Below are 19,041 nucleotides of genomic sequence, written 5' to 3'. Positions count from 1 at the left end.
CTTTCTCTGGACACACAGATGAGTTGCACACTGATCAGGATGCTAAGATAAGTGATAAACACATTGGCCCGCTGTCCTTCTAACGCACTAATTACCGGACTATGGGAAAGTCATTATCAGCCAAAAATCTCAGCAACATGACATCTGTGTGTCCATGAACATGATTTCATACTTATGGTCATTTGTCTGCAACGTGTTGCTCTTTGAGAGAGTGTCTTCCTGGACTTAAGCTCAAGAAATATTAGCTTGATTTTGCTTTTCCTGTCTTTGGGTAGTAGTAAAAGACAGGTGTGTGTGTGGTTACTTTGGGTATGTCTGGCCTGTTTGAGTAAATCTGGAACTGATGGGAATGTGAAAGGTCCCCAAAATATCAGGGTGAGTGCATGTGCATTCACTCCTCAGGCTGGTTGTGTTGATCTTGTTTGTGTCCAGGCCAGTGGTTAAGGCGTGACGGATGGAGATCGGGGAGGGAAGGTGTAGAGGAGAAAAAGACAAATGACCTGACAGCTCCTCTATTCAACTCCTAATCATAGAGGGAGCATGGAGGCTGTGTGTGACAGAGGGAGGCAGTGTTTGTGTTGGCGGAAGACAGACATCAGGTGTGCGTGCGTGTGTTGTCAATTTATGTGCAATGATGAGGACAGTTCAACATTTTTCAAAAATCTGCACCTGCACTGCCCTGCATACTGCTTTCGTAGCCTGATTTACGCAGAGCGACTCGGCATTTGTCTCCAGAAATGCACAAAATGGAAACAGACAAAGCAAACAAACAATATCGTGTGTGTGTGTTGGCATTCTGTGGTGATTATTTAAAAATTATTATAAAATGGCAAGCAGCGCAATATTTTCAGACCAAACTGTTATCGGTCCACATGCTTTTTGAAGAGGTTGGTCGGCTTTCTCTGTTTGAAGGTGGTAAAAGCTGCCGTGGGGCCTGAACTCTACCATCAGAGAGAACAGAACATCCTTGTTTACAAGGGACCTTTGGGTGCTGGTGGATACAGCTGAGCTGTAGATCAGATACCCTGCCTCAACACAGGATTTCACAGAGCATGTTCTCAGCTTTCTAAGCCGGTATCAGGATTTCAAACCTAATGTCAGCCACTGCATGGAGTGCAGGAGCAGGGTGACATCCTTTTCTAATTGTTTGTACTGTCACTTTTCCACAATCATGTGTCTCTTCAGAATTGTTGAGCTTCAGGTCACATTCTCCTGTTTATTTTTAACATATTTTGATATGTGGACAGGCTGTAGAGTTGTTTTTTGTTGCCTTGATATTACAACTGCGCGTTGAAATGTCTCAAACGAATGCTATTAGAATTACAATATGTGCAGCAACCAAAATTCAGGAGCTAAAAGGTAAAATGTGTCTAAACGTACAGTCAGGAATCATTGTAGTGCTGCATAAAAGCCTACAAATCATATTCTCCACTTGTTTGGAAAAATGCTTGTATGGTACCCACAAAAATCTCACCATCCTCAATGACATAACATATCAATCATAACATCTGTTTGTTTTGTTTTTCTTTTCGTGGTCATCACACCACTGCCTCACCTGCTTTGCGTAATGAAAAATGACACCCACTCCTTGTACAGACAGACTGAAGACGATGAGAACTAGCAGGTGATGTTTTTTCCTTTCCCTGACATATTCAGACTGCATGTTAATGTCACCTTTAAATTCTATATAAGGTTCTAACGTTGGATGACATCTTCCACTAAAGTGGAACAGTCTCGTGTATTAATGATTCCAATTCAGCAAATTGCTAATGAGCAATTATTTGAGTTTTTTTTTCCCTTAAATGTAACTTAAGAAAGCAATAAAGTCAGACAAAATACCTCCAGCTTCATGAAACCAACAAATACCCTGCAACAGAGATGTTGCAACTGTGGTGGTGTGTTCAGCTGATTTGTGTCTGCTGTCGAGTCAACAGCCTGGAATATCAATACTTACTTCTCTATGTTGTCTTAACAATCACCAGAAAACTTGATTGCAAGAAGAGCGATGACGAGCAGCTGTGAGCAGAGAAGCAATAAAACAGACTTTCCTGGTGATAAACTGAGCGCTGTGAGAATAAAAGTGAGGAGTGACACGACCAGATGTCATTTTGTTGCTCCGTTTAGTTTGCACCAAAAAAGAGGCGGCGTGTTCAGATGCTGAGCCGTGTGTGCAAGTTCAATTGCTGGCTATTATAGAAAGTGTGGGTGCATGTAAGTCAAAGCCAGAGAGAGCATTAATTCACATTTTAGACATGTTTACTTTCCCGCTAAGACTATCGCAGTACTCAAAGGTGTTTGCATTTGTGTAAGCACTGTGCAGCATTTGGAAGCTTGAGCTACAATCATCTCTGGGAAGAAAGGGTGTGTGTTTGTGTGTGTGTCTGTCTTTTGCATGCTGTGCACATAGCTTTGTAACAGGGTGGCCAAATCAGCCAAGGGCCCCCGTCAAGTGTGTTTGTCAGAGACCAGGATGAAGACTAAGACATTTGTGAAGAGATGCAAAGTGGCGGGTGTATATGCGTGCTGTCCACTTTACAGTGTGCGGACACGTGGCAGAGCAGGGTGGGGGCTCTGTAACTGTGTTAGTATGTGTTGTTGCCACAGGCATACAGAGCAGTCTGATAATGAACACATTGATCTGGTACAGCGGAGAGGAAAAGGACAAACCTTCATTTGTTAATTGTCTCCATCTTCCCTCTCAATTATTTCTTTGATTAATAACAGCTGCTTCTATTTGTTTCCGGTCGCATCTCTCCACATTTTTATTTTATTTAAATGCTTCACTTGCTTTTTTTTTTTTTTTTTTTTTTTACTTTTATTAAATAAGATCATTCAGGCCCATAAATTATAGTTTAGCATGTCATCAAACATGGAAAGTGTGAAGGAAAATACCAAATTTGTGCAGGTGAAAGAAAATGCCCTACAGCCCAGTTTAAAGGGAAAAATAAATAAGAAACTCAGCAAATACAAATCAAAACCTTTCCTTTCTCTCCTACTCTCTCCTCTTTGATATTTATTTTTTGTTGTTGGCTCATTTGGCTTCTTTTTCAGACTTGAATCTGGAATGCAAATGAAATAATTAACCCTGTCTCAGGTGGTGCTGTTGACCTAATACAATCGATGAAAGCGATCTACTGGCCTCATGCATCAATATTTTTAAGCACAGGCTTATGTGCTGTCATTAGATAGCTAACCAGCAGCTTCATAGTTATGGTGCAAATATGTTGGTACTCTATGTGGTATTGATCTTCTAGCACGACAACTATATTAAGATTTCACATGGCTGTTTATTTCCCTGCCTGAGGCTTTTATGTTAGGCAGTAGGATATACTTTAACACAGTCGTGTTGGCTGATGCTATAAATGGAAGAGGAGGTGATGTTCACAGGTTTCAAGTCTTATTGCAGCCGCAGCACTCGGCAGAAATTCTCTTTTGTTTTAGACCACAGCTTGTAGCCCAGGGCTTGGCAATGCAGTGCATCCCTCAGATCCCTTCTCTTTCTCTTCTCCAGCTTTCCTCCATGCAGCACAGATCAGAGAATACACTGTAGTGCCACTCTGTGTATGTACACATGTACCTCAGAAAATGAAATCCTCACGGTCACATATGAAGCAGCAGTCTCTGTTTCATTTACTCACTATTAATTGTGCTTGCTTGGTTTTATTCATTGGCAAAACTGATGATGCTCGTCTGCTGCAATGCACCCTTTCTGGGCTTTTTCTCTGTCATTTGAAATATATATAAATAATATATTTTGCTGTCATCTTTGTTCTCTTTGAATTTCTCTTTTCTCTGATCTTCAGAAGAAACTTAAATGTAAATGACTTGCTCACATTCTCCTTCAGTTCCCCCTCTGATTTGGTCTGTAATGGAATGACCAGCATGTACTTTATTTGCTTGACCAAATCGATCTCCCTGCTGCACCTCGCCCCCCCCCCCCCCCCTCTCCCTCTGTTGTGTTATGTGGTAATGAAGTGTGTGTCTGTGTGGTTTGTTTATCACTTGACTCCCTTCTCCCAATTATGGGATTCCTGAGTGAGCAGCTATTATTTCAAGGCACACCGGGTTTGACTGTCGGCTAAATGCTCATATTATGGCTGTAAATTCTGTCCGTCCATGGGCTCTGTTTGGTGTGTGCAAACAATAATGGCCATTTTGTATCTGTATACTAATGCGAGCTACTATTTATGTACAATATTCATAGATTATGAAGGGGAAGTTGTGCAGTTTTGGGTTTCGAGGAAGCTGCATTACAACTGGGAGGTTCTTAGGGACTTGGTATCCCTCTTGGTTTTGAGTTGATTGTCTGTGTCTTTGTTTGTTGTTGAATAAGGGTCACTCATCGGCCGGTTCATGAGTGGAAGGGCTACTCCTTTCAAATGCCACTTAAAAATAAAACTGACATTTTCAACCTCATACAAAGACATTTTTGGTCAACTTAAAGAAATCATTTACATTCTTTCACGCTCTCTTGGGGACATTGAACAGAGCTAAACTTCACTGAATCCGCTCCAAGAAAATATTAACATATTTATATTCCATCCCACCAACTCATACTCCCCCTCTCCCATTCTATCTCCTGTCAATCTCCCTTTTCTTTTGCCCCCCTTTTCGCTTTCTCGGCTTCGTACAAGCATTCAAAGCCATCTCCCCGTGTTGTAAAGACAGGCTTACAAGAGTGGGGAAAAAAAGAAACAACAAATCAAGTACTGAAATTAACTTAAACAATTACATCTTTCTTTTCTTCTCTCATATCCATTCTCCCTCTTCGTTAATTTAGAGCGCTTTATTTGTGTGATAACACTTTTGAGAAAACAAACAACAGCAAAATAGAACTGGAATGTAATTACTTTCAACAGTTGACTTTCTCCCTCTGCTCGGTGTGTGCGCTTGTGTGTGTCTGTTTGTGCGTATTGCAACTGACATTTCCCAGTGATCAGTGTGCTCTGTAATTTGAATGTGGTTTGCATGATGCCACTATTTGTGTGTTTACCAGTGTGTAATATTGTTTTTAACCCAGAGCTCGTAAGCTAGATTCTGTTTTAAAGAGAACTGCAGTCTTTTGTATCAAGTGATTAATTTGCAGAGCAGGACTTGAGCAGAGAAATTGCTTCCATGACTCTGCTGCTTCTCTGTACAAAATATCTCCTCTTACTTTGTGCAAGACTAATTCATAGACACTCAGTGGAAAATGCTCATTAAAGAAGCTTCTCTGTCTGTCTGTCCCTGTAGACCAACATCCCATTCCTCCAGAATGTACTGTCCAACCACCAGTTCCTTCACTCCACCGTGGACACCCAGTTCATTGACGAGAACCAGGAACTCTTCAACCTCAAACCCACTCAGAACCGAGCCCAGAAGCTGCTGCACTACCTGGGTCAGTCTGTGAACAACACAAAGCACTGAATTCACACTGCAAGATATCTAGCCAGAATGTGATGAATAGTTTTGCCATATCATAGATCAAACACTGACACTATAGCTGTGTTCCAGCGTCTCCTTCTGATCAGTCTGTTGCAGCTTTCAAATATTACATTTCACGACTAATCCAGTCATATAAAAAGCAGTGATTACAAGGTTAATAGCTAAGCAACCACTCATCTATCACGATTTTTTTCTGTAGCGCTTTCCATGTTAGAACTGAGCTGATCATACTGATTTCAACGAGGGCAACGATAAAGTGCACCATGGGTCTTCTCAAAATGCCAGATATTTGTGACCTAAGGGTAACAAAGGCCCTCCGCTAGTTTGCATATGACCTCAAAATTTAAACCAGGGTTTTTTGACTGCAGGCTGAGGCAGCTGACAGTGGACCGCTACAGAGACAGAAAGCGGAATTTGTTTATTGAACACAGATAGATACTTTATTTTATCCACAGGGAAATTCTTTTGTTAAAGCAGCATTAACAAATAAGCAAAGTAGAAGGAAGAACAAAAGAATAGCCTACAAAAAGTGCGAAATATAGACATAAGCGGACCGGTATGTATATGTGGAACTATGTACATACACGGTATGCAAAGATCACACATACACAATTTAGAGCTGATATAAGAAAACGAAATATTATGAAGAAGGTGCACCAAGTAGAATTTAAACAAAAAGCTAAAACCATATGTGCATACATGTATATGGATGCTTCTACCAATGATATATATAGGCGGTTCTTGCAGTGCTTTGAACATCAAATGTGGGTGACCAGAGAATTATTGTACAACTTGATGGCGGATGAACATGATCTGCTGTCCTTGCAGGAGATGGTGGAGGGGGTGGTTGGGGTCATCCATGATGGATAAGAGAAAAGAGAGAAGATCTTTGTTGAATTAATAAACAATGCAGACCGATAAACATTTGACTATAATCCTTTAGAGCCCAACGGCTGCCTTTTTCTATTGGTCCTTTTTTTCTTTTATATTAGTCATTTTATTTAAATGTGATAAAGGACTGCATCTCATTTGTATTCCTATGTGTAGGTCATGTGATGGTGAATGGACCAACCACACCCATTCCAGTCAAGGCTAAGCCGTCCTCCACAGATCCTGTCATCCCCTCTGTCACCATGGGTAAGTCAACCAAAAGCAAATCAGCCAACCATACCACATATCTATCCATCATCCATTACTCTGCTGACCCTAAAAACGTGTATCCATTTTCAATAAGGCCAGCAACTGAACAAAGCAAAGAAAAAAAAAAAAAAGAATAAAGGGGGGGCATGCAGTCGATATAAATTGTTATTGAACTGTTACAGAACCATAATGTGACAATGTATCATTCCTATTGCATTTATTACATTTGAACTAACTTAGCAAGCCACTGCTACTGGGGGGTTAGGGGTTTCATTTCCCCAGGGGCAGGGATGCTAAAAATGTAAACACTTGTGGATCCGTAGGGCACTTTGGATAAAAGCGCCCACTGAATGACAAATGGGCTGTCGAACAGTCTGATAGCTGTAGGCGGGAAAAGCCTTCCTAAATGGCTCAGTTTAGCTCTCGGGGAGGAAAAGGGTTCTGGCCCAGAGTGCTCTGCTGAGCTGTGAGTACAGCAGTAAGAGGGCGCAGCTCATTGTTTGTGAAGGCAGAATTTCTTTATTCCTCACCCTGCTCTGCACTGGCACCCCTAGAGTATCACAGGAAAGGCCAATGGCCAAGCTGAGCTCTTTTATAAACTCATTGTGCCACTTAGGCTCTCTGGAGTTTTTCTCTAGGTACTGATCTCAATGAATTTTTAAAAGTCTAACATTGGAGTGGAACATTGATGAAATATATATATTTTTTTTAATAATGACGATGTGTTTAGTTTTAGTCCTAATTATGTTTATAAGTGCATTAAAAAATAGAAAAAAGAAGAAAGGGATGATTTCTTTCACTTGATGTCACAACCTGTCTCTATGGGGTTTTTTTTTTTGTTTGTTTTGTCTTTTTTGCAAGATGCACTTTTTGTCTTTTCTTTTTATGCCTCTAACTTTATTTGTGTTATGGCTGCAAACTGGCATGAATTTATGCAGCTGCTCCCTTTGACAGCAAGAAAATAGTCATCTGTATCAATCTGACATGTTTATTAGCATCCTGTTAAGCCTCAGCACATACCACAGCATTCCTGTTAAACATTCATTTATAACAAAATAATGTGAATAATATGAATCATAATCAGGCATAGCTAATCAAATCTGACGCCTAGAAAGTGTGCATAGTGGAACAGAATAGAGAAGAATAGGACAGAATAATTTGCAGAATTTGTGAACATCTGCCTGCCATCGTGTTTGCCTCTGCTTACTCAACACTTGTCTACTTATGCAAATCTTGAAAACTATCACTGGCTGCTCGTCCTGTCATGGGGAGACAGAAACACACATGCATGTACTCTTGAAAATCAAACAATTATATGCATAAATTGGGAAACTACTCTACAGACAGACATCCTTTGTGTACATACCCCCACTTACCTACAGTAAGATTCTGATAAGGTAGTTGTATGCTGTGCAGGCACGCGCAGAGGGATACCTAAAGCCTAGTAATGAGATTTGTAATGTGCTTATATCCTTTCTTTCATTCAATGGCAGGATTGAGAGAAGAGAGGGATTAGGCCTGTATTATCACACTATGCGGAGGGATGGATGGAGGAAGGGACGGGGACATGGAGGGCGAAAGAGGTTATTAAAGGAGAACATGGAGGGTTTGGGCAGTATATAATCCCTGTATGTAAGAAAACGGTCAGGCAGACAAAGTGGCGGTGAGTGAGGGAGGTATGGTTGGACAAATGATTGATGTACAGAGGGGATGCATGTACGCCACTGACAAGAGAAGAGCAAAGATCAAGGTGACGTTATCAATGTCTAAAAACAGCACATCTAGGGATGAGGAGAAAGAAGAAGAATTAAAAGAAAGTACATATTTGAGGAGATCCCTCCTTGCCAAGGAAAGAAAGGTGGAAAATGATTCCTCAAAGACGGAGCGAGGATGTCCTGATAGAACCTGTTAAGCACTCAAAGGCCATTATTTTCTAATTAGGATTTGTAGGCTGAAATGTTCCCTCTGAAGGGTGATGCCTTGTGGTTCATCGATGGTGTATAAGTACACCTTGTTCCAATTATTGTCTGGATTTATTTAATGGAGGACATCTAGAGGTTAATCACCAGATGCCTCAGAGCTAGCTTTGGGAGGAACGACTAATAAAAATGACAGACTACTTTCCCTCTCCTGGTCGTGACTGTTTTTTTTTTTTTTTTTCATTCTTGGGATTAAAAGGTAGAAGACTGGCTGGTAAAACAAGGGACATCTTTGCACAACCTTTTTGCACACATCTGAAAAACTGTATTCACAAAATAAACACACAAGGACTTTTCTCTTTCTGTCTGTTTTAGATGTCTCCATTAGCCTTCTTCAAACAGAAAAGTTTGCATTGTTTTGTATTAATTTTTACTTTCTCTACTTTTTGGTCTTTACCTTTAGGTCCGAAACTCATTTTCAGGTAGCTTCATAAAAGTTTATATATGACTTTTTGGCACTTGAAGACGCTTGTTTTCCAGAGTGTGTACAGAAAAGTAACTTATTTCTTTGTTCTTTCGGTTTCACACCTCCCATCCAGCTATAGGAAGGAGAAATGAACAGCACTGCCACTGAGCAGTACTACCAGTCTATAGTTACTGAAAAGGGTCTATTTCAGCATGTATTCTTAGAAGCAAACCATAAAGGGATGCAGTTGGTGCCATAGGAAACAACAAGCTGAATCTTTGGCTTATTTGTCAGTGTAACACATCCACCAGCTTTCAACTTCAATTATTAGTTTCTCTGATTTTGCTAGTTATTGGTATATGTTTGAGTAAAATGAACTAATGAACTAATGACATTACTCCCAAATTCCAAATACAAATATTGTCACTTAAAGCAGAAAATGAAAATACCAAAAAGATCCTTTTTTTAAATAAAGCGTTTTTTCAGACCTCAAATAATGCAGGAAGTGTTCGGAAGTGTTCAGAAATCAATATTTGGTGGAATAACCCCAATTTGCAAGCTTTCATGTCTGGGCATGCTCTCCACCAGTCTTTCACATTGCTGTTGGGTGACTTTATGCCATTGCTGGTGTAAGAATTCAAGCAGCTCAGCTTTATTTGCTGGGAAACATCTGTCTTCCTCTTGATCACATTCCAGAGGTTTTCAATGAAGTTCAGGTCTGGAGAGTGGGCTGGCCATGAAAAGGTTGCAGAATTTTGTAGGTGACTTGATGTGATGATAACAAAAGATTTGGTTCAGGTGATCACCTCATCATTACCTTATTAGGCAAAATCAGGTGTGCTTCTGTTGGAATTCAGCAGACATTTGGAATGGAATGACTGTGGCATACATAAGAGTTTGGACACACTTTCCTGTCAAACCTTCTGACTGGTAGTGTATGTAGAGATGCTGATTTCTGAATCATTTCCAGTGGTCTTCATTTTTTCCAGAGCTGTATAACTTCAGCACTCCTTTCTTTAAATAAAGCGTTCAGGGCCTGTCCCATCAGGATCCTTAGCACAAATACAATGCATTAACAGTAACGGTAACAAAGCAAGCTGTTATTACTCTGAGATTGTCTCCTACACAAACTGCAAATAAAGGAGCGCTTTTGAGCGCAGTCGCTCACTCTATCTATTTATATCAGCTGGTATTGTGGGGCTTTGGGAGGAGAACTGCAATGTGAGAAAAGAGTTAGACAGGTAAGGAATCTCAATGAGAGGGGTGGAAATCTACATCAGCACAGAGGAAAGAACTGAATTTGGGGCAAAGAATCTAAGGAGTGGGAGTGAGCTGTACAATCATTGCAAAAGGTTGGGTTTGTGTGTAAACAAGTCAGTTGCCAAGCACAATGACAGCATGGGACAAGTATCCCTTTACTACTTTTTGACTATTTTTCTTGGGGAAACTGCTACATACATAGAACACTGTAGCTAATACACAGCTGCAGATACCCCCATTTTTCCCCATTGTGCTGAGGTATGTTTCCTGACGAGTGGTGAAAACTTAGAAAGCGAGTTTGTAAGGCTGCATGAGTGTGAGAAATCGAAGAGTGACCGAGTGTAAATCTAGCCTGCTTCAGTGAGCTTGTTTTTTGTGTCTGCGTTTACATGTGTGGACAAATGTATCTGCAACTGCGTGGGTGTGTGTGTGTGTAGAGTTCACTTTCTTCATGGTTGTCTCAAAGAATATTTTACGAGAGATCAGATGTTTTCAGGGATGAGGTACAACAATAAAAGGCAGAGAGTAAATATTCCACTTTGCAGAAAGAGAGAGGGAGAGCTTTAGAGGAAAAGAAAGATTGGGATGAAGGTCTGGGGGCCTGCTAAGCAGGAAGATAGCACCAGATTGTTAACTAGTCTAATTAATTGATTGTTTGCAGCAAAAATAGATCCCCATTCTGTTTCCGATATTTTAATGCCTCCACAATGCCGTTTGTGTTTTGGGAAGTGGAGAGAGGAAAGATAGAAGCATTTGCATTGAGGGCCGGTTGTAGCAAAATACACAGAGCAAGCTTTTTGCAATGTTTAATTTGTTTGTTTTGAGGACCACTCAGCTGTAATAAACTGAAAAACAGCTGAAAATGCCAGTATTTGTCTTGGGGATTGTGTAGAATTTATTTTTGTTCCTAAGTGTGACTTTTAGTAGTGAGGGTACACTTTACTGTATATGACAGCCTTGAAGCTTAACCAGAAACATTCATTGAACGTTAATATGTCCGGCAATCTTCACCCTAGGGATCCCCAGGGACTGGAACATCAAGGTTTCAGAGACAATCTTATATTGGCTCTTGCACCTTGTGATTTACCTTTAAATTTAAAGTTCATCTGTTAGCTTGCATTACTCATATCTTATTTCTAGCCACTGTATAACTACGGTTCCATGGATGGCAGTGTCAGACACTATCTCAGTAGCTACAGACTGGACTCGCACTAAACGAAATACAAGCATTTTCCAAAGGATATATCTGTCTTTGTCATTGGCAACCCTTTTATGATTGCATCTGTCTGATGGATGGTGGCAGAAGCTTAACTGGTAGTGTGTACCACATATCAATGCTGGTTCAAATCTCTCCACGGCCTATGTGGGATGTCATCTCCTTTCCACTTTCTAATTAATAGAAAAAAATGCCAAAAAAGTGTTTGTGGAGTACAAAGAAGAATGTTTTAAATGGACAAAGTTTAAACATGTAAAACGCTAGAAACATGCTATGTGGTTCAACTGTAATCTGCGTGGACTTACTTCATTTTTTAAAACAGAATATAAATATCTATGTATTATTTTAAAAAGTGCAGTAAAAGCCATCCTAAACTCCTTTTACCTTCTGCTGTAAACCAGACACCAGGTCGCTTTTACTAAACAGTAGCTGCTTAGTTTTCTAGAAGCCCATGGCCCCATGAATCACTGTCAGCAGCAGCCATCCGTTCTCAATAATCATCAGGTTGTCTTTAATAAACCAGCTGCATGTATTAGCTTATATTCCTGTATTTGTTTTATAGTCAATTTTCTTCAGGCTGATATTGGAGCCACACTGAAAGGAAATGTCATGCACCTCATTAGCAGAAGTTATGACAACTGCAAGACTTGTTATCAGTGCAACTTAAGAGCGACTGCTTTACCTGCCCGGCTGGTGTCTTGTTATAATAGTGGACATTGTTTATGTTGGCCAGAAACTTCAGCAGTGTCTAAAATCAATACACTTCTCGAGACTGGATAAATGTAAGACTATTCTCATATCCTGTCTAGTTATAAAAAAAAAAAAAAATCCCCCTTTTTTGCATCTGGTTGGAATATAATTATTATAAAAGCCATATTTACAGTTTGTCTATGCCTACATATCAATTCATTTTCTGCAACAGTTTTCTGTGATTGATCATGATTGTTTTTGAATTTTTCTCAAGCATCTGACATTGATTTCTAACAAACGTCCTTCCCCCATGTTTAACCCAAACCTATTTTCCTACAGTATATCACCTCAGTGGCTTCCTTCTCAGCATTAACTGTCTTTTGTTTTCATTTTTCTCCACCTCCCCTCTATCAGGCGAGCCCCCAGTGGGTTTTCGTGATGTGTTGCTGCGTGATGGCCCTGAGGGATTTGCCAAGGCTGTCCGTGCCCATCAAGGGCTGTTGCTAATGGATACCACATTTAGGGATGCTCACCAGTCTCTCCTGGCAACCAGGGTTCGGACCCATGACCTGAAAAAGATCTCACCATTTGTCAGCCACAACTTCAGCAAACTTTTCAGCTTGGAGAACTGGGGAGGTGAGTTTAAGTGTGTTATTTTTAATCATAATCTGTATCAAACTAGCTTCATGCATAACAAATCTTGTGGTTTCTCCCTCTTCCCGGTGTGTATATCTGGCTAAAATGAACCATCTCCTACCTTCATCTTAAATATTTCGCATTTATTAACATTTATGCAATTTCCCCTCATTGCTGCAGCCACTAGGTGTTGCCAAACTGCAAAATGTGTCTATAGGTCATAATAACCCACTTGCATAGATGACCTATCAGGTCTTTTTTTTATGAGTATTATTATTTTTTTAATCCATGTCCTTGATAAATAATTGTACATCTTGGGTTTGGGTCTGTTTGAACTGTGGAAATAATGTCTAAAAATATTTCATTCCTTCATCTCCCACAAGTCACTCTTCAGCAAGTTTCTTCAATACACTGATTGTACATTTCACCTGCTCTGGAATTAATAGAGAAAATTACACATTATTGAAACTTCTTGAGGCATGAACAGTCCAATACTGTCCCTGTATAATATGCAATTACTCTGAAAATGGCCAGCGAGGGAGAATACGTGCCTCATGTTTGAACAGATGGCAACGAGAACAATTATCAACACTTCTCGATAATGTCCCTGTGTGAAGTGCAATGGCTATGAACTGGTTTCAAAGAGTGAATTCAGTCTTCCCATTTGAACACTTGAACGATTAGGACTTGCACATTTGTAGAGGAGATGTACCCAGTGCACCTCTTATTTAATGTAACACTCAATTATTATAAACTGCTCGGTGCAATTGTGCTTCTATTACTTGGAGAGCTTTGAGTAGATCAAAGAAGCAAACGTAAGAACAAACCAACAAAAGCCTAAAATAAAAAAAAGGTTCTGTTTCAATGACTATGCCGATCATTAAGTGGTTGAACAGAGTGGGGAAAAAAATTAAACACAAGTGAGAGTCTCTAGTGAAACATCATCATTGCTGTAAACGCGCTATGATATTTGATTCCTCCTGGTGGCATATTGCAGCTCCCCAGTTAGAAGGAAAAGCATTATATTTCATTACTCTGGCACTTTGAGTAGACCTTACATTCCATCTTCCAGTACATCGTGATGTTATTACGAGACTGACCGGAGAGAGACAATACGTAGCTAGCTAAGCTGTGTTTCAGCAGTTAAATTAAAAGTAAATCTTTGAGGAGATGGTGAAAACTTGAAGTGAACTTAGTCCTTCACACTGGATAAAAATTGCTCAATAGATACCAGAGGGCCTCCTCATCCCTGCATGTCTCATGTGTGAGCCAGCTCTGAGAGGAAAAAAGTTCTTTGATTAAGGCGCATACATTTCTCTTTTTAAAATCTCATTATCTAATATTTGAAGCCCTAAATCCACCAAAACCCACACTACATTAAAATGTGTTTACCAGAGGTTCACCATCATTTATGATCATGCATCACACAACCTGATCTTACCACTCAGCAGCCTCGCTGGCTTTAATCATGGTCTGATGGGCCCATGGTTTAGTCTTTCAAAAACTGTGATAAATCTCCTTTTAGGAAATGGGAAGCTCCAAGAACACTCAGACATGTCCACATGTTTGACAGCTAAAAAGGCACAAACTGAGTTTTCTGTCAAGCTTCTCTGTTCTCTCTGCCTCATTTCTGTGGGAACAGATTCTGTGCAAAAATAGTCTACAAGACCTGATAGAGGGCATGTTTGTGACCTTTTTATGGTGGAATATGAAAGATGAGTATTTAGTAGTGGTTTCCTGCTTCCTGCTCCCCAGTGTGACATATCATGGTTTTTGAAAGCCTAAGCCATTGGCCTATTGAAGTGTTAAAAGAGGAGAGAAGCAGCAGCAGTGGGATAAGATTATCAAACTAATTCATGAGGTTGTGTAATCTTTCAATAGGAATTGTGAGTAATAGGAGTTAAAGTGGGCCAGAATGGTTCAGAGTGGCGTGCTAGCATCTTTGATTAATAAGCAAATAAATCCTGAAAGCAGCATTATACATAAGAGCAAGAGTGACAAGCACACATGAAAACAGGGTACATGTTCCTCTGTGCAGACCATTACACAAGGTCATGGTCTTTTTTTAACTTCCCTGCAGAAGAAATGATGTCCCACTTATACCACACATGTAAATTCATGAGGCTTTTATAATGATCAGCAGGTCTACATGATTATAAAAGAGCCGAGGAGTAGAATCACTTTGGCTGGTGCAGAGAAAGGTAATTCTAGAATGGACAGCAGGGCTACTGCTCTGGCAAGTCAGACTGGGCATCACGTGCAAAGTGTCATATATCCCAGAGGGTCAATCGACCATCCAAAAACCCATAAAGGTTTTGTTTTGGGGTTTTTTTCTGGCCATATCTGTTTCTTCAGTGGAGTTCTGTGTGCTCAGTGGATCACAACAGTCCTCACGTCCCAAATCTAAGATTTCCCCCACCTATCAAATCCCACTTGAATCCCTGCTGATGAATATATATTTAAAAAGGTTTTAGCCAGAACACTGAACTTTCATTTTCCAAAATTGATAGCAAGAGCAAATGTAATATTGTCCTTGCTTTACCTCTTAAGACTTCAACTGACAAATTTTCAGTGTAATTTATAATTTTTTACAACTGAGCTGATAGAATGGTTAATATTCTTAATTTGGGCATTTTTTGAAGTAAAAGCTCTAAGTAAATGCTGTGGAATAATCTGGTCTATGAATTGAATCCAGCTGTGATAAAATGACAAAAGAAAAGTGGATTTGGCTCCGTTTTAAATGCTGTCACAATGCGCTAATATTTGAAATGCAGTAAGAAATCTTCTATCAATAAACCTCTTGACCTTTAAGCAGTCTTCTGTCTTCATAAAGAAGTTATAGAAAGCCCAACTATGCTACTCTGTCTCCCTTTTATGCAACGACAGCAGACAAAGTAATTAAAATCAGATGTAAAACAAGAGTTGCAAAAGTTTAAGCACCTCCTGACATGATTCTCTAATTGGCAGAAATTATGAACAGAGGAGCACAAGCTTCATTTGTCTTTCTCAGTTAAGGAAGGTGGTAGAGGGTTTGTGAATCACTGAAGAGAAATGTAATATGTTATTGGATCCTCTTGAGGTGTCCCTAGTTCCTGCATAATGTGGTTAGTCAGATGAAACAGAATGGGACTTTCTCCTAATTATAACACTTAAAGACAGGATGAAGTCCTGAAAGAGAGGTCCCCCTGAGACCTTTATTTGACTTCTCAAGTTTCCAATATGATATGATTTTGAGTCTTACTGTATTCTTGTGCATATAGTGTAGATGTTGATTTTATTTTATTTTATTAGTTTGGTGAATATATCTGAAGGAGAATCTGAAACCACGTCCTCTGACACACACACTACACTTACATGCATCAATAGTGATTGATCACTAACTTTAAGCAGATAGACTAAAATGTTTCCACACTCTCTTTGCCCTGTACAGTGTAGGTCAGCCTCCAGAAAAACTGCATAAAAACCTAATGTTTTCATTTTTCACTAAGCAATGAGCATGTTTTTTTTTTTTGTTGTTGTTGTTGTTGGTTTCTTTTAGGTGGATTTTTTTCTAGCTCCCATTTTTAAAAATCATCTTTTCTTCTGCCCTGTTTCCATTTTAGTTTACATCATCGTCGTTTGACTAAAGGCTAAGCTCCATGAAAATTAATAACTTCATTTGACCTGAAACAGCGGGTTTTATGTTGCCTCCCTCTCCCCTAACAAGCTGGGTCGTAGCATAAAATTGTAACAGCACTCCTTTGGATGAGTAAACTCCATCTATAAAATCACTGGAGAGCCTCATTTATAAAAGACTGTTTTAACCTTTTGTACTCTATCTCAGGAAAACGTGTGAATATGAGACAATTTGCTGTTAAATACCCTTCATTCGCTCAGAGCTTAATGTCCAAAGTTTGCAGATTTGCCAGATGCCAGCCCTGCTTTCCCTCATATTGATTGTAGCACAAAGTAAACTGCCATGCTGTCATAAAAAGTTCAACTCTAGCACACATTGTCCCACAGTGACAGCTTGTGACTGTACCTGTAATCAGTTCCTAATAAATCACAAAATGACCAAAGGGAGGGATAACTACAATGCCTCTCTTTAAAGGTCCCAATACAATGTGTTGTTATTACAAAGTGATCAGAGATAAAGAATATTATGCCCAGCTGTGCTCAAATCACTTAGAACCAAAATAAATCACTAAAGGGAGATGGCCATGTGAGGATCCAATACTGTTTCCAGAGACATTGTCCCTATGCAGAAATCTTCTTTATATATGGGTCTTAGATAGGGAATATTGCTTTCACATGTTTCAGCTGCTCAAAGGCAGAATGAATCATTGAAGAGATTAGGCCTGTGAAACCCCTTTGAGGATTAAATCCATTCCTGATATAGCGTTTCTCCTGACACCATACAAGATACAGTATTCTGAACTGGGTCAGATGACGTATCTATAGGGCTCTATAGATGGCAAATTTATCAGATTGCTAGCTGCAGTTTCTGAATTAGTAAATTTGGTCATGTTGGTATTCACGTCTTGCATGTTTGCCAGGATAAAAGCTCACATTCCTTATAGCGAACATAAAAAGACTGTAGACACAAGCAGGCATGAAAGTTTGGACTCCACAAACACCAAACAGCCGATCGAGAGAAAAGCAGTGGAGTCGCAGACGACCATAAAAATGGATCAGGTGCAATGCGGATAACTGCTGTGTATGTTCTTATGTAATTCAACAATTAAAATCATAGAAATGGATCTTTATTTATTCACCATTAGCACTTCTTTATGGGCATGGGGTAGATATTAACGTCACAGAACCTTAATTTCACCACATTTACCTAACATACTAACAGAAGATGTAACAGGCCCACATATTCCCTCTACACCTATTGTAGGAGATAGTTTCATCCAAAATAAGTATTTTTTCTCTCATCTGTCATTCATCATTAAACAGCTGGTTGGATTCATTGCTGGAAGTTGTGGGCATAAAAGGCTTGTTTCCATCCCTCTGTTTGATTTAGATGCAGACTATTTTTACAGAAAAGCAGGCAACAACAGTGCACTTGTCTAATGTCCTGCATGAGGGACCCGCTGCCATTCTTAATTCATATTATCAAATTGTTGGAGCAAATTTTGCTGTCCCTGATGAATTTCTCACTCAGCATCATGGTTTGAACATTAATATGGATGTTTAATATCAGAAATGATTCCTCAGATAAAATTTAGCTCTAAACCAGTCGTGTTAAAGATGCTGACACAGACTGAAATCCAAAATTCTGGAGAAGAAACTTAATGGAAGGATTTCCATGGAAGCTGTGTTTCTTACTGAGTAAGGAACAAGCAGTTGTGCTTTGTATTCTCTGTGTCTCAATGTATGAGTGCTCTGAAAATGAAATTTAATGATGACAGTGTTGGATCAGCAAAAAATAACAGTGGAGGCTTCTATAACCTGAGCCGATATGATAAACGGCTGAGATTCACCAGCTTACGCCCCCAGAAAGGAAATGAAAGATTGCTATCTTTTTTTCATCCCTTCCTATGAAACAGTTTAGATTTTCAAGTGATTTTAAAAGGAAATGAGAAAGCATCATCATATACTTTATTTGGGCACCCATTAGTGTTTATTTTACTGTATGTGACATTTGTGTGCGTGCGTGCGTGTGTGTGTGTGTCAGTCTGTATTTGTGGGTCACATAAGTCACATAAGTGTGAAGTTCAGATCAAAGCTGGGATGATAGATGAGATCTGAGATGACAGAGAAATAAACTGCCACCTCTTCCTTCCCCTGTCATACTTTCTCTGCCTCTCCCCTTCCTCTCACTCTCTCTCACTCTCTCTCACTCTCTCTCTCTCTCTCTCAATGTGTTTAATTAGGTGCTACCTTTGATGTGGCCATGCGCTTCCTGTCAGAGTGCCCATGGAAGAGACTCCAGGAGCTGAGAGCTTTGATCCCAAATGTCCCTTTCCAGATGCTGTTGAGAGGGGCCAACGCTGTGGGCTACACCAACTACCCTGACAATGCAGTTTTTAAGTGAGAGAGGCACACACACACATTTTATCCTTTCACTGTTTAGGTGTTTGGTATTCCTGTGTAAATCCACAATCCAAGTCAGTGCTGGAAACATTGAAAAAGATTCTCACGAAGGGAGTTCCACCTGCTTCTTTCGGTGGCACAATTATTTATGAAATATCCCCTGACTGGGTTGTTTCCATGGGAACAGCATTTGTGACTATCAACTCCACACAGAATTTTATATTAGTCGGTAAGCATAACTAGGCATTTTACATGATAAAATTCCTTTGCCT

General features: G+C 39.8%; 1 protein-coding gene across 1 annotated transcript in view; it reads left to right on the top strand.

Annotated features, from left to right (window-relative positions):
- LOC115058673 (pyruvate carboxylase, mitochondrial) overlaps window positions 1-19,041 on the top strand; it is a 231,405-nt gene that overhangs the window by 172,843 nt on the left and 39,521 nt on the right. The window contains exons 13-16 of the mRNA XM_029526110.1: window positions 5,233-5,377; window positions 6,472-6,561; window positions 12,530-12,751; window positions 18,610-18,766. Of these exons, the coding sequence (XP_029381970.1) occupies window positions 5,233-5,377; window positions 6,472-6,561; window positions 12,530-12,751; window positions 18,610-18,766 (614 nt within the window). The remainder of the gene's footprint in view (window positions 1-5,232; window positions 5,378-6,471; window positions 6,562-12,529; window positions 12,752-18,609; window positions 18,767-19,041) is intronic.

Source organism: Echeneis naucrates, chromosome 18 (assembly GCF_900963305.1).
Source record: "Echeneis naucrates chromosome 18, fEcheNa1.1, whole genome shotgun sequence".
Lineage (NCBI taxonomy): Eukaryota > Metazoa > Chordata > Actinopteri > Carangiformes > Echeneidae > Echeneis > Echeneis naucrates.
Note: the sequence above shows the minus strand (reverse complement) of the source record. Positions and strands in the feature narration are given on the sequence as shown.